Source organism: Meleagris gallopavo, chromosome 19 (genome assembly GCF_000146605.3).
Source record: "Meleagris gallopavo isolate NT-WF06-2002-E0010 breed Aviagen turkey brand Nicholas breeding stock chromosome 19, Turkey_5.1, whole genome shotgun sequence".
NCBI lineage: Eukaryota > Metazoa > Chordata > Aves > Galliformes > Phasianidae > Meleagris > Meleagris gallopavo.
Genome location: NC_015029.2, coordinates 8,456,174 through 8,472,419, shown reverse-complemented (window position 1 = coordinate 8,472,419; position 16,246 = coordinate 8,456,174). Strand labels below are relative to the sequence as shown.

At 40.7% G+C, this 16,246-nt stretch overlaps 1 protein-coding gene across 1 annotated transcript in view; it reads left to right on the top strand.

The window, feature by feature from the left end:
- TTLL11 (tubulin tyrosine ligase like 11) overlaps nt 1-16,246 on the top strand; it is an 80,749-nt gene that overhangs the window by 52,647 nt on the left and 11,856 nt on the right. Inside the window, exons 8-10 of the mRNA XM_010721154.3 lie at nt 5,605-5,862; nt 7,440-7,546; nt 11,314-11,655. Coding sequence (XP_010719456.1) covers nt 5,605-5,862; nt 7,440-7,546; nt 11,314-11,633 — 685 coding nt within the window. The 3' untranslated portion in view covers nt 11,634-11,655. The remainder of the gene's footprint in view (nt 1-5,604; nt 5,863-7,439; nt 7,547-11,313; nt 11,656-16,246) is intronic.

Sequence of the window (16,246 nt, the reverse complement as noted above, 5' to 3'; positions counted from 1 at the left end):
AACATCATTCCCTGAAGCTTTCATTTAAATTAAAATTCTATTTAAAACTAGGCTTGTATTTTCTATGACTTGATCCCCCTTCAAAGAGATTATATCTGCTGTAAATTTTTACAGTGACATAGTGACAGAAATTAATGTATTGGGGGCAGTGATGTTCTCTATAATTTAACTTCTGCTGCTTGTTGTCTTTTGAAAAGGGGGATGATTGGCTTATTTTTAAATAATAATTGGTCTCTACTCTCTGAAAAAATAAGAAAGCAATAAAACTGCCTGGCACCCATTTGCCACAGAATGAAAGCAAAGCCACACGACTTAGCAGCAGCGTAATCATAGCAGTGTTATGTTGTGAGTGTGGAATTCACCTGCTTTAATAGGAGAATTTCTGCTGATAAAACGCAGTTGTGCGGCCGCTTTCTGCTCCCTTGGATGGCAGGGTAAAGCTCCTTTGCCACCTTAGCATAATCACGGCTGCTTTCTAAGAACAGTTTTCCTATGGGAAGAAATCCCCTGGGGCGTCCAGTTTTCTGCTTAAACATTTATTTCTTTCTTTTGCCTCTTCTATAGTAAGACCCTTGGTGGTCTAATTTAATGCTGGTTTCAATACACGGCATAGAAGTGCCTTAAAAGCAAAAAGCAAAAAGCAAATAGCAAATAGCAAAATCTATCAGGAGTAATGAAAACGAAACCCTTCCTTGAAAGGAAGTTAACAGGGGGTGGTTCTAAACAAAAGGTGCTGATTTCTCACACAACGTGCAGTCAGACTGAAACTTCTTGCTGTCACATCCTGTGAGTGCTGGTAGTCTCTGTGTTGATAAAAGTAATCGGATTAGTTCATAAAAGTCAATTAATGAATGGTTGGTACAAAGGCTTTGTTCTGTTGTTGACTATTTCCTAAGTGATTTAATGGTGGGAGTGCACACGCAGGAACACGTTCACACCTGCGGCCTCCAGTGACACGTATCAGTTTCTTGGGGGAGATCTGTATACAGCGGTGATAAGTGGGTGGGTAGGCAGATTTGTCATGCAAAATCTTCTGTGCTTATAACTTTGCTAATGTAGTCCTTGCTTTGAGAGTAGAGACTCAGCAGAGGGAATTAATTACGGCTTCAGAATCCAGAACATAGTATTTCCCTCTATTAGGTAAGCAGTAGTCAGTTGATTTAAAAAAAGAAAAAAGAAAAAAATAAAAGAATTTGCTTAGTTTTCACTTCTAACAGTGCTATAAATGATAAAGCATTCTTAGAACTCTACTGTTCCAATTCTTACCCGATTTTGCTTTGAACTGGACAGCCAAATTTTCTGTGCAAGCATACAAAATGTTGTGAATGCTGCAGCCTTTAATTAGCGGTTGCAAATTTGTTTGTCCCTTAGCAACTTGTATTTGCATAAAGATTAAGGCCAGTCAAAATGAAAGGGATATGACATAGATGGAGAAAACATTAATAAGTTAGTGCTCATGCATAAAAGATAAGTAGTCTTGGATGTTGTTTCCATAAGCTTTCTTAAAATTGCAGTTCTTTTTTTTAAAGATGCAGTTAATATTTTCTCCACTGTTGATAATTTCTAAAGAAAGATCTGTTGTGAGCTGTGGAATTAGAGAAATTAATGTATTGAGGTCAGGCGTGAGCATGGAAATTAAGCCTTGCTATTATTCCATATGGCACCAGAAGCATTACCTTATATTTGACCTTTCATTCATTCAGCCTGACTCAGCTGTGTCAGTCAGAACAATTAATTCTGAGGAGCAGCTTTAAATTGCAGGTCTCAGCTTTCTTCTCCTCCCCTTGCCTGTTGGACAGCTCAGGAGGAAGGAGCCAATAGAGAAAGTCTCTGCAGGTTTCTGTTTCTAGAGATTTGTTCTGAATTTTGGAGTTCCTGATCCCTTCCCCACAGTGCTTATGCCCATCTTTGATTGGCTGACTCCTGGGCAGTTATGTCATCCAGTTTGCCCCTAAGGTGTGTAGATGGCAGATGGCAGCTGAGATACAGAAGAAAATGTAATGTGCATTGCAAGCAAGTGTAAATTATCACTAAGGCAAAAAATAATAATAATAAAAATAAAAAAAATTGTGCACTGTTTCCTTGCAAAAATGTGCAGATTACAGTAAAATTCTGTTTTTGTAGATACTGAGTCTGGCTATAATATGCCTAGCTTGGCAGTTTTGCTTAATTAGTTGAGACCACACAGAGATTGGGTGCATACAATTATGTTGACTTGACATGCATAAAATAAACTTTTATTGAAGTACTGTCTGTGGAAGCAGTGGAGGACTGCACTCTGGATATGGGCTGTGTAAATGCCTGCAGTTAAGGTGAGTGGGCAGGAAAGTCTGTGTATCAATTCAGTGTCACTGACAGGGGCAGGATCTGATGCAGGCGTGATTCTGAAGGTCTCCGTTTTATTAAAAGCACTCCTGAAAAGTGATCCCATGCTTTACAGCACTGAAACAGCCTCTGCATGCTTTTCATTGTCCGCTTTCCTGACACCCAAAGCTTTTCCTCCAAACTCAGTGGATTGCTCTGGCTGGCTTTGACGTTCAACGTACTCATATCGTGTTGCTGAGGACTTTGATCACTTGTAGAGGAGTGTGAATACTTGGATCAGCTATTGAACAGGATGTCTGCCACGTGCTTGTGGCAGGGACAGAAATGGGAGAGAAGAAACACAAGATAATAAATGTGGGTTATCCACACAGGAATATGATTTGATTGACCCCCCTGTTGTAATGGAGGAATAAAACCTCAACATACTTGTGAAAGTCAGTGGTAGATTGCAGAGATTTTCTGATGCTGAAAAAGCCCTTTGGTATTGGCTTAGAAACTCATTACATGAGCATGGAGTCCAGTTCCGTTTCTGCATGTGCTTTTCCCTACCCTAAATGTCCAGGGTTCGTGTGCATATTGGATGCTTTCTGTCAACACAGGGCAGAAGATAACACTGCCAGTTTAAATTTCCCAGCCAAAAGCTGTTGTTCCACCTCTGTGCTAGAACAGCATGTTTCCCTGTCATAATAAGCAGCTAAGTTAACGTTTGTGATTTGGTGGAGACAATGCATTTTAAAATCTTACGCAGGTGTCCCATCTCACCTCTCATATATAATGAGCTGTGTCTGTCTCCAGAGCTGCTCTGGGAATGTGAGGGAGATGAATTCCACAAACATTACTGTGGAAAGTGGGTGAGTTTTCTGTGAGGCTCCTCATTTCCCAGGAGCAGCGTGTCTGGAATGTTGGTTACCTTCATTTATTACTGCTGAATTCTTCTTTTGGAGATGGGATGGAAAAGCAGAAGGCTGGAAAAATCTTCTTCTAAACCACTGTATTTCCTCAGGTGCTACAGGGACTGTCATTGCAGCAGGAATCTGAGGCTGACCTCACTTATATAGCCATTCACTACTGTAGCTTATTTAGTGCCAAAATGTCAGCTGAACTCAGCCCTGAATCATGCTCTGCCAATGAATTTTCAGGTGCATCTTCGATCTCCCAGTCAGAAGTTTCAGTGACTTATTTGAGGGCCCAAACTGAGGTGCATGCGAAGGAATTCCAGACGTGCAGGTGAGGCCTGAGCTGGAGCTGTGCTGCTGGAGCCCCTGCAGCCTCTGCCGAGGGATGGGAAGGACTTCCATGATGCCGTCCTTCAGTATTTTCTGTTTAAAAGGAAAAACAAAATCTCATCTGCTCTGCCAGTATCTTTTAAAGGAAAGTTTTATATTTTTAACTGAAATCACCGATTAATGAATAATGTACAATCCAAAATACTCCTGAATTTACAATTAGGAAGCTTTCAGGATTTCTCTGAACAGCAGCGCATGATTACAATTCCACAGAGGCTTAATTAAATGAGAGTTGTGTTACAGACATAACCTTCTCTCTTCCCGAGAACACGGTTTCCCATGTGCTCATGGCCTGGTTCAACTGGCTGAAGATGTGAATTAAAATTCATCAGCAGACCCAGGTGGCAGCACACTTGTTCTTTTGGCTGAGCACACAGTCACTCTCTTGGCCTCCAGAAGGCACTCAGTGGCAGTGAAATTGCCATCCAGTCACACGTGAGAAAAACTAAGAGTGTGTAATTTTTGTCCTCAGTTAAGCAAATGTCTATGTGATGTTACCTTTGTACTTTGCTGCTATTTGCAGCAGAGGAGTGTTACTGAAGAACCATCTGCCTTACCTAAAGTGTTTGTTTATTTTTTAAAGACTCAGAATTTCTTGTCTTGCCAAAGAATGGTCACAATTACAGGTACTCAGTGGTGACATCCAGTGAGAGGTTCCACGTGCTGGTGCTGTGCTGAGCACACCTGGGGTCGGATGTTGGTGAGCTGCTCTCATCTATTTTGGGAATGCATAAGTTCAAAATCTGGATTATAAGAGTGTCCAAAACTAGACTCCAAAAGTGGCTCTTAGAAATTAGATCTCACAATTGAATTCAAACTTTTTTTTTGCAGTTACTAATTAGTTTTTCCTGTAAGTGGTCTTTACTTTCAAGTATCCTGGACTGGAAGAAGATGTGGTGTCAGTGGATCAGTGTCCTGACCCCAGGATGGGTGCAAGTGGGCTGAGGAAGTTTGCCTCCAAGTATCAAAGTGGAAAGTACAGCTTTACTACAGCTTTGGCTCAATAATTTTTACAGTGTTGTGGTTGGATAATAACTATGTTGTTTGTTACTCTGTGCTCCAAAAGAACTTGATGAAGGACACTAAATCTGTTCAGGAACACAAAAGATCAGGGTAGTAAAAGTGCTCGTTTTTTAGTACCCAGTGTGAATTATACTTATTTCTGATGATATGTACTTAGAAAAACGACGGGGAAGAAAATGAAAATGTGTGGATGCTTAGTGGGTGCCAAGGAATTACCACAGCTGTCCAATTTTGGGGACGTACAGCAGTAGCAATCTTTAATTTTATCTGGGTGTGTCAGAAACAGAAGAAATGCAACAACACGTCATCCTGAATAAACACATAACGTTAATTTCAGAGCGCTGTTATCTCCATCAGCTTTATTTAGGGAATAGTGAAGATGAAATAATGTATTTTGACAGTACTCACAGAGGATTTGAAGAAAAATAATGGGATTGCCCAGCCATCGTCTTCTGAGAAGTGCCAGTGTGCGTTGATGTGAAGCGTATCGCTTCTGAATGCGCTGTTAGAATTGCTTCTTTGCAAATGTATCTTAATGTGCTTTTTGTTCCTCACTTATCAGGAAATGTAGAAGCTTCTAATCGTTACTGGAAAATAAGTTTAAATAGCGCTAGATTATAATAATCTCTAAGCATTTCCCATGAAATGCTCCATGAAATTTCATGAAATTCAATTTTTAATCTCAACTTGCTGACTGTCAGTGCACACTGGCATTTCTGGTGGTTCCTTGTCGATGTGAGGCACATTAGTCTGTTACCTTCTGAAAGGTAACGTTCTGCTCATTATTCTTTAGATACTCTAATAGCATGATTTCTGCTTTAGAGGACTTCAGTATTTATGGAAGATTATAAATTATTGTGAAAAATCTCATAAAATAACGTTCTGTAATTTAAAAAAGAATGCAGAAAGAACATGTTGGATCTTGCATGAATAAGGTTAACGTAGGATGTGGTTATTTTACATGCTACAGATCTCAGACTTCAGAGCACGTGTCAGAAACCAGAGAGGATCTACTGGATGCGGGACCAGCAGGTGGACCGGAATACGAGACCAGCAAAAACACAGAGGCTGGCCTACCCTCCCTTTGTCTCAAGCAAGTGTTTCCAAAGTATGCTAAGCAGTTTAATTACCTGCGACTCGTGGACAGAGTGGCTGCGTTGTTCATCCGATTTCTTGGTGTCAAAGGGACAACAAAACTGGGGCCAACAGGGTTCCGGACATTTATAAGGTTTGTAACGTGCTTTATTTAGGAATGGCATAATAGAAAAGCTAGAAACTCAAGGTCCTGCTGGGCAGTACTACTGTCACTGAGCTCTTGTTGGATAAGTGCAGGCCCTAACAGTGGCACGCTTTGAGCTGGTAGGTTCAGTGCTGCCTTCTAAAGGAACTTTTCCCCTGAAGTTCATTGAACCACTGCACGTTTAAAAAAAAATCCAAGGATGCCTGACCTAAGAAACCATGTCTAATGGAAATGTGGGTCTTTATCCTACAGCAGATCACTGATACTTTGGGAGATACTATTTGCAGTCCTAGTCAACATGTCACATTCTCACAGCTGTATTCCTGAGACTTCTAGAAACATGACAACGGAAATTGGGTCACTAGAGATCTGATTGCTAGCTGTGGGGCATAGCCATCGGCCCCAGGCCAAAGCAAAGGATTTCAAATGCCAGTTACTGATGCATTGCACACTAAGGATTTACATCATGAAATTGCAACTTACAGTGGCAAGGAACTCAATTTATTTTTTTTTCACGTGCTTTATTTTTGCAGGATTTTTTTTTGTTCTCTTTTTTATGGATGTATCTGTTCAAGTCATGGTACAAATATCTCATTTTCTGTCTTCCATTGAGAATGACAAAAGAAATCAGCAGCAGCTGCAGATGTACTCCTAAAATACAAATTCTGTTTCTATGCAGATGCATTTAGCAGTCAGGAATGAATATAAACAATTAGATTTATACAAATAACAGATATATAAATACTGAGGGCATCTGCTCTATCTACAGATCGGTGCAGGATGTTTTCTAGTTCTGTATTCTCTGTTGTTTAGTCAAGCCTTAGTTTGGCACTTGTCAGATGAACACAGTATAAACGCCAACATTTCTTTTAATGATACTAAAATAAATTGTCATATCTCAATGAAATAGACTTTGCAGTTTCCTCACGCATGTTAAATTCAACTTTTTAATGTTGGCAAATGTTTTCTTTACTTTTCACCAGACGATCCACACCCACTGCAGAGCCTTCCTCCAAAATGCTGTCTTTACTGTTCTTTTCAGATTGTGTGATATATCCCTCGTTTTTTTTCAAGAGTGAAATGGCATACAACTGTGATTTGCCTGCAGATGTGTGTGGGCAGGTGGTTTCAAAGACTATCTGCCCAAATTTTTGTTCCCCTTCAATAATTTCTTCATTCTAAAAAATAACTTAGAAAAATAAGCAGCGGTCACAGATTTTTTTTTTCCTGGCTGGAGCTTTTGGCCGATGCTTTGGCACATGCACTAGCTCCAGCAATGCTGCCAGGCATCTGCAATCCAGGGCAGATGGCTCAGTCTCATCTACTGATCAACACTATCCTGTGGGCTCAGACCACACAAGTGTCAGATCTCCCACATTTGCTTATCACCAAATGCCCAAGATCCACCCAGAGATGCTGCTGTTTTCCATGCAGTGTTCAGTAACAGAAGATAAATCTGTGAGTGTACTTAGGATACAGAGAGAATTTTCCACGCATGGGTTTTTATGGCTTGGAAGTTTGGAAGTAATCAGATGTTTTGCTTTTTTGTTGTTCATTTTTAACAGAAACTGCAAGCTCAGTAACAGCAATTTTTCAATGGCTTCTGTAGATATCTTATACATTGATATCACACGAAGGTGGAACAGCATGGGAATTGATCACAAAGAATCAGGTAATGCTATTTTGTATTTGAAGACCATGAAAATTGGTGATTTTTTTATTTTTTATTTTTTTTGTAGTTTTGATAGCTTAAGCACCCCTGAGGCTTTCAGTAAAAATGATGGGAGCGAGGCACGTATATCCGGGGCATGTACAACAACTCCTAGCTACTTCCATGGCAGTCTGCCTGTATCTATAGAATTGATCACTCTTAGTTTCCAGTTATTTAATGGCATAAATCTTCTATAAGCCCCTTTTACACTTGTAATTTAGCATTCATAACTCTTGTTGCAGGAGAACATTTAAAAGCATTCCCAGTGGAACTTCCAACTTAATTACAGTGAAGGAAGATACGTCCTTATTGGAGCAGCTTACATAGTCTAGCAAAAAGTTAAACAAAAACCTATGATAGAGCTAGAAATAAATATGATTAACTTCATTTTGATTTAATTCTGTCATCCAAACAGGTTACTCTGGGGACACAGAAAACTACCCATATTACTTTCCAGAGAGTTCCCAGTTGCCCAACTATATACTCATTTTTTTTTTTCCCATTTTCATTGACTTTGTGCTGGCTGAGGGAAGGACAATTGATTTCTATACGAACTCACACGGTGCTCACTATTAAATGGGCTCTTATTAAGGATGATTAGCAGTGCCTTTCCCTACGAGCACCCCTTGTGGCAAATGATGCTTGTTTGTTCATGTAAGAGCATTAGTCACCTCAGTCGCTTTTAGACTTGTTTACATCCAGTGTGGGTTGTAATGTTCAATGTAAGAATATACTCAATATGGCTAAAAGGCTTCTATAAGAAATGAATCTACTCCACCAGGGATTCTCCTGTCCTGGGACTTCCATTCAGCTGCTCGGAGTTCCTTGTGCAGGAGGTGCCAGGCCCATACTCAGTGTGCCCCTTCCAGTGATACATCAGCATTTGAACTATTTACCTCTCTGTTAGGAAAATGCGTTTAAACTAAAATATATTTCTTGAAAATGTTAGACAAGAAAGGCAGCTATGGAAAGCTGTTTGCTGAACAGCAGTAAGAATTCTTTAGAATTTTTAAGCCAAAAGGAAAATGTTTATTAGCCTCTGATGTTATTCCCAGCTCCCCTGGTGATTTCCTCTGTTACCATCACGTATCTTCTTGGTTGTGCAGCTGAGTGGTTGGGAAAATGAATATAAACACCTTCCTGTTAGACAGTTACACTTAAAATATTTGCTTATTACAGAAAATAGCTCACTATTTAATAAGCATCCCATCAATCTTTTTGGTTTCCTTTTAAAAATATGATTACATGGATTATTTTTTTATCTTTATACATAGACATGAAGGTTGGTTTCAGCTCCACACAAAAAAAAAAAAAAGCCCAGACCTCTCAGACCATCCAAATCTCTTCTGTATAGTTCTGAAGTTACAAACTCTATTCAGTTTACCTGTATCCAGAGGAGAATTCATCTGCATTCCCTCCTGGGTCTTGTAAGACAGATTTCTCATAAATTCCTTTCAAAAGAAAACAAACTAATTGAAATGTCAGTGGTTTCTTTTGTGAGTTTGGCTCCTATCTGCTGCTCACACTGAAGGACAGGCATTCTTAGATGTAATTAGTTTCCCCATGGTGAGAAATGGTTGTAATAGTGCTGGATCCACACTGCTAACCCTTGGGCCCAGAGCTGACTGTGTGCAGATCAGGGAGATACTTTCTGATGTATTTCCTCTGCTGAAGTTTAGAAAGGATTTCTTGCAATGAAAACCTCTTCAAACCTAAGTTTTGTAAATGTTTAAATATATAATTTAGTCCTAAGTGGCAGCACACTATTGATGCAGCATTAGGGGACTTTAAAGTACTGGATGCTGGAGATAATACCAGGATGCCCCATTTTCTGTTGCTTAATATGAAATTGCATTGTGTGCTTACCTCAGGTTACTAAAGCAAATTATTTGCTCAAGAGAATGGGTGGTTACAAAACATCACTAAAGGGTTTCTTTTGCTGATTATTTTATGGACTTAGGTTGTTAAAGTAAGTATACTTGCTTCATATATATTTCTGGAATAATACTCAGGTATTAATGTGGTAGACAGCACCAGGGCAGCAGAGCATCACTTGAGGGGTCAAGTTTAGTCACATCTTCTGAAAGCTTCTGAAAACCCCTCCTGTGCTGCCCAGCTGAACTGATGCCCAGGCTGATTTTGGAGCTCAATGTATATAATCTTTCATCTTTTCTGCTATTTTGACATTTTAATTAAAAAAAAAAAAACCTCTCCCAGTTGAGGCTGGCTTCAGGTATACCTTGCAGATAATAGACCTGTACGTCTCCTCTGCTGAAACACCAAGAAGCTCAGTTTCACGGATGTGGAGAAGTTTCCAAGTGTGTCAGTGGTGTCTCATCAGTTTTTTCTACAGATATGACACCTATGGGAAATTGAGTATTTGCATTTAGGATTTCAGTGTGGTTTATGTGGTTAGCTGGTATCATTTCCTTAGCAACCCCCCCACTCTCTTCCGTTGTCTTTGCATTTGGCCTGCTTCCAGCTGTAGCCCACAGAGAACTGTTGCTGTAAAACAGCAGCTTCCAACTTTGTTCATTCAGTGCTTCACACGAGTGTCACTGACGGAGCAGGCAGTTGGATGTTGCTAAAGGTGCTTTCTCTGCCTGCAGCTCACCGTGACTGATAAAATAATTTACTGAGCTGGCAGCTGCTGCTTTCCGATAACCCAACAGTTCTCTTGGAAGCTGTTTTACAGCCAAGATCGTAAGCGACCCCAGCTGCAGTCTTAGTTGAGAGAAATTATACTTCAAAATGTAATTGTAATATTTAGAAAAGGTGTTCTTCCTGCAGCATCGATAAACCATTGTTGTTAGAAAAAAATACGTGCAAAAAACCAAACCTCATCCTAAACTGATCTTCTTAGAGTGTATGCTCAAACTGGGAGAGCCAATTAAAACACAGGGCAGCTATAATGGTTCTACAGGGGAAAAATTAAATTAGGCATTATTTTAACATTTTAAATATAATAATTAGAGTTAATATGCAATCCTTCTTTCCGTTGGCTGTGGTAATTTGTTATCAGGTTGATGTGATTAAAGAACACATGAAGAGTTTTGTAGTGCAGTGTACTCTTGTTTGTGAAGGGGCAGAGTTTGTTATCGCAGCAGAATTCTCTGGCACTGCACCACTTTCCCTTCTTATGATTCAGCTGTTGGTTTTTCATTCAGTCGAAATAAAACTTGTATTGTAGAATGCTTGAGTCTTGATTAACACAAGCCAAGACATCGAGGAGATATACAGGGAAAAAAAAGACCAACAAAATGTTTTCCTTGAAGCTCAGTATGTGAGTGTGTGTCTGATTTGCCTTCAACTTAATATTTGAGGCAACAGAAACCACAGTTGGTTGTACATCAGTTTAATTGCACAGCATCTTGAAAGCAGTCTTTGCAGTACCAGTTTGGCTCAGGCTGCTGGTCAGGCTGGTGTTTGTAAAAACAGAAATAGCCTCAGTGAAGTAGCTGTCTGCAACACAGCCTGGGCGTATGCTGTACTGAGACACTGAATGGGCTCAGGTGTGTTACATGCAGACAGAACCTTGTCTTTTGGTCTTTGATTTTGTTTTTTCCCTGTTTTTTTTCACACTGTAAATGGCTGCTGTTTTAAATATGTTAACTAGCACAACTTTATGTTCATACCTGGCCCATACACATTTGTCGCTGGTAGCACAGAAATGAGATATTTTTATGTTTGTGTGCTATGAATCTCCTTTAAAGTCACTTTCCTTGCAGGAATGTGTTTGCAAGCCTTTGTTGAAGCTTTCTTCTGTTTGGCTCAGAAAAAATACAAGTCACTCCCTCTTCATGAGCAGGTGGCATCACTGATTGACTTCTGTGAGTATCACCTGGCTGCCCTGGATGAGAAGCGCCTGCTTTGTGGCCGAGGGGTTGTGGAGCGCCGAGGTGCAGTGGTTACCTGTCCGACAGATGGACTTGAGGTGCCAGCTCTGCATGCACCCCTCCTAAACCGCACGGCCGCAGCTGGTAAATTTGCAGATTGTAGAAGTCATCACCATCCTGGTGCTGTTTCACCAGGAGCAGGGAGAGACTGAGAGAACTGAGAATTAATCTCAGGTATGTATAAGCTGCAGGCTGCGGAAAAGACTCTTGAATTCCTTTTTTTTTTCTACTTATGCTCTTCAAAAAGTCAGCTGCAAAGTCCCATTCTCAAATACTGATCCTTCCTCACAATGGCTACTATTTTTTTTAAGCTCTCCACTGAGCCTACAATGCATCTCACATGACAAACTGCTTTTATTTTGAATGTGAAGACAAGGAACAAAAACATAGCAGGAAGATAACCAACATCATGGGAATTGGTGTACCGCCTGAGAGGCACACTTGTGTTGACGAAATTACATGCCTTGAATGCACTAAATGTATCATGGATACCAATTAAGGAGCTGCAGTTGCAAATTCCAGTTGTGTGTTTTTGAAAACAAAAATCTGGGATTATATTTTTGGTCAGACTTCAGGCTTTGATCCTGTTATTTCAGTTGCTTGGACTGTGCTTGTTGGTATTGGTACAGATTTGCTCGTTGCCCATAGCTGTGCATTTATAAGTCAAGCTTAAACCGCTGACATCATATTTCCACGTCTACTTCTCTGTACGTGTCCTTGCCATAAGAAGTGCTGTTAACTTTTTAAAGAAAAATGAGAGATGTTGATCCTTTTGCTTCTGCAGAAACAGTAAGATCACAATGATTCACAGGAAAAAAAACAACCAACCAAGCTTCATTAAGTAATGTTTGTTGATTGAAGTGTTGTTTTTTCTTCAAGTAGTAAGCACTATTGCTGCAAAGAGCCTTACCGCACAAAGGTGTAAGAAGGTCCAGAAGCCATCCAGAAGGCCAGTCCGGTCACTTTAGGCTAAACTAATTGTATTCTAGGTTTGCTTATTTTCATACTACTTTGGTGTTTGTTATCTTATTTGGACCTAGGTAACACCTAGAGCAGATTTTTTTGGACTTTGCACATAATCTTCATTTTTCTTCTATCTACAACTCTCTACAACTTAGATCTATATTATTCAACAGGATATTTTGTCAAGAATGCTGGACTCCACTGGAGCTCTTTTGGAGGAGTTCTACAGAGTAATCTTATTTTTCAAGCAATGAACTGTGAGTTGCATAATCACACTATTGGGGAGGGGGCTAAGCAGAGACAGACTGGCTGAAAAGGACACAGATAACCTGGTACATTAGTGCTGTTCAGTCAATTTTTTCCTGGTCTCATACTTTATTATGATAATGTATAATTTGATTTTCCTTCTTTCTTTTATTATTTAACGTTAATAATCTACTCATGTTCTAGCGTTTGTCATACTGTCAAAAATGACGAAATATTAAGAAGGCACAATGTTTGGGCAGTTAGGTCTGGTTTGAGAAAATGACCTGATCTTGATGTCTGAATCTTCCAGTGGCTGACGTACAAGAATTGTCTGCCATACAGGAATCGTGTTGTCAGTGTGTCCTCACAATGTCAAGGACTAAATGCACACATTATTGAGTGACTTTTTACTCTAGGGAATGTTTAGGATTTACTTTCCTGATTTTTTTTTTTGTTTTAAACAGCATGCTGTTTTCCCAAGTGGCAATCAGGAGCATGGCATTGCAACGCAGAAGTCAAACTTGGCTTGCAAGAATCTAATACCTAGCATGTATTATAATAACAACTGTGGGAGTAGCTGCTTCTCTTTTCCTTCTTTTTCTGTAACACAAGTAAGAGCAGTAGTAGACACTTGGTTTTGTTCAGTGTTTGTAATTTTTTGTACATAATGCCACTGCCCTCTGCCTTGTTTAAGTTTCATAAGGATTATTGCAGTATGAAGATAAAATGTCAAACTCTGAGGTCTGGCAGCTGTCAGAACAAACGAAGCTGAAAGGGTCATTTTTTTTCACAGTCTCATTGTAATATATTTGAAGACATTCCCAAGTTGAAAAATGGTTACTTCTCATTTTGTGACATCTGACATTTGTCTTGCGATTGGCAGTGTGTTACTAGAAAATAGCTTACAGTTTCCCTCTTCTTGTGATTGATGTCCTGTAAAGACAGAGTTATAGAAGACTAGGATTTGAAATAGTACAGATGTGAATACTTTTCTTTGGAGCTTTCAAGTAGTACAGTCTATGCCCTAAAATACTCTCTTTTTGGCTGCTACAGAAGTTACCCTGATATCAGTGGATTAAATTAGCTATTGTATATAAAGAGCACTGGAGATCTTTATATTCTCTGGATCTCATACAGATTTTCATAACCTGTGCATACACAGGCTGATGCAGAATACTCTTATTTCCTATTTCAAATATGAAGAGCCACTTGTGGAATAGGTAAAATATTTAATTATCTGCCTCTAGTAACTCAGTGCTCATACATTTATCTAATTGGAAAATTGATGGGGGAGGGAGGAAAGTGCAGTAAATAGAAGCGTACTTCAGAGTCATCACAACGAAGTCACATTTCTCTTCCCTCCCATGTAATGCAATTTCCTTGCAATATTATTTAGCATCCAAAGCAATTTCACATAGCCCTTAAGTTAGTGGTCTGTGCAAACACAAGAAAGTGACCAGAGATACTGAATTTGGAATATGAATGCTAATGCACTGATAATCTGTTCATCCTGAAATAGCTTTCTAGGAGAAAACAGTATATGAAAGGTAGGCAAGCATTTTTTAATAGTATTTTTAATATAATCTTTTCAGAGAATAACATAGCATTCAGTATTCCATTTATGAACATATATAAACATTACATACCAGTGAAATCTTTCTTGTTATCAGACACATTGGGTATAAATTCAAGTAAAACACCTGAACATCTAAAGCAGATTTGAGGCAAATATGTACAGAACTGCAGTCTAGTTATCTCCCCTCCCTGCAGGCTTGTCTCTTGCCTGAATGTGCCTATATTTGTTGGGTGACTCCCTGTTTGACTTCAAGTTATGTGAGATGTTATTCTGCATAGAGTTCTTGTCCTGAGTTGGCTGAAATTTGTCTTCTGCCTCTAACTTGATTTGACACTTGAAACGGAATTGCCCTCTCTGCCCAGATTGCTTTACTTGCCATGCACTCCTAGCAACTTTCTTTCAAAACCGGTTTTGAAATGGAGGTATTGAGCTAATTAGACACTTAATGCTTGCTCAGGTGTGAGACCCGAGTCCACCTGCTTCAGAGTTTGTCTTCTCAGTTGCAGCTCTCCTCCCCCTGCTCTCCCCATGCATTAATTTTGTGTTAAGCCCATCATCAGGTAATCAGAGCCCTCTTCCAAGAGATGGAAGATGCAGTGTGGAAACCTTTGTGACGAGGAGGGATCTCATCCTCCTCTGATCTGAGCTTTGCCTAGTTCATTGGAAACAGGGTAGTTGCATGCTCTCATGCTCTGAGCTGGAAGAGACTGGGGCCTCTGCAGATGGTATGGTGTGACAAGGACATTGCTCCCAGCTGTGTGAGCTGTGTGATGCTGAAGCTGCCAGAGGAGCAGCTGCTGGCTGGATCCTGCCTGATTTGGATCTCTGCTGCTGCTCCCGCCTGCTGTGACAGGAGTTCTAGTTTTCTTGCAACATGTCTTCCATAGCAATGTGGAGCTGCGCTCTGACCAGCTCTGTGCTTGCTTGTGCTCACAGCCCTTAAGCTTTAAAGAAGGAAGGAGCTTTATGACATCTCCTGCTCAGTGTTGCCAACTGAGTGACTTCTCATTCCTGCTAGCTTTTTTGTGCATGTATGAAACAGGAGCCTCACCACCTGCACTGCAATCAGTCATGGTGACAGCTCTTTGTTCCTTGCCAGCCCTGTCCCACCTTACTCTGATTTGTCTGATGGACAGTGACAATCTGCTTCTCAGTATTGCCTAGTTCCCTCTAATTTGTTTTCTTTTCCATCATGGTTTACTGAGTTTCTTCCTAATTCCACAGTTTTGCTTTTCAGCTTGCCTAATAAAGTGATGGGTCTATTTGCTTGATTCTATTAGTTTATCTTCCTGCGTTGCTCTACACTGTTTTCTGGAAGACAAGTGTCTTCATTTTGAAGGTGAATCTCCCCTGCTTCATCTCTTTGGGGCATTACTATGCATCAGTCGAGCCTTTCCATCTGCTTGATGAGATGGATCTCTGCAGTTTTTATTAGGTTAGTGCCTGCCCTCTGGCTTTAGTCTGTCATGGAAATGGCGGTTTCCAGAGCATGGGCTTCCTTTCTTTGAGTTTTATAGGTGACAAATGTTCAACAAATGAAACCCTTAAAATTATGGCACCCTGACAGGGGGCTGGGACCACCGTGTGAGGCACGGCCACGGCTGCCCCGTGCTGCTCCACAGCCCTATTTTTGGGATAGCATGAAGAGCTTTAAATGGTGGTAAAGCTCAACACCCTGCATTATGCTTTGTCCCCAGCTACGTGCTCTGTGGAAACCCCAACAGCCCTTGTCTGGGCTGACTGCGGGACGGGCTGCGGATAGCTTTTGTTCCTGTTTACTCTTCATGAGACAGATTACAGAAAGTAACCCCTGACGGGTCCAGGTGCAGGCCGGAGCCGGCCCAGCTGCTAGGAGGCCGCGCGCCTCCACCGCCTTCCCGCGCAGCGCCGCCTCGCGCCGCTCCCAGCCCTTCCCCCGCGGCGCGGTGCTGCTGGGTCGGTGCGGCGGAGCAGCGCGGTGCTGCTGGGTCGGTGCGGGCG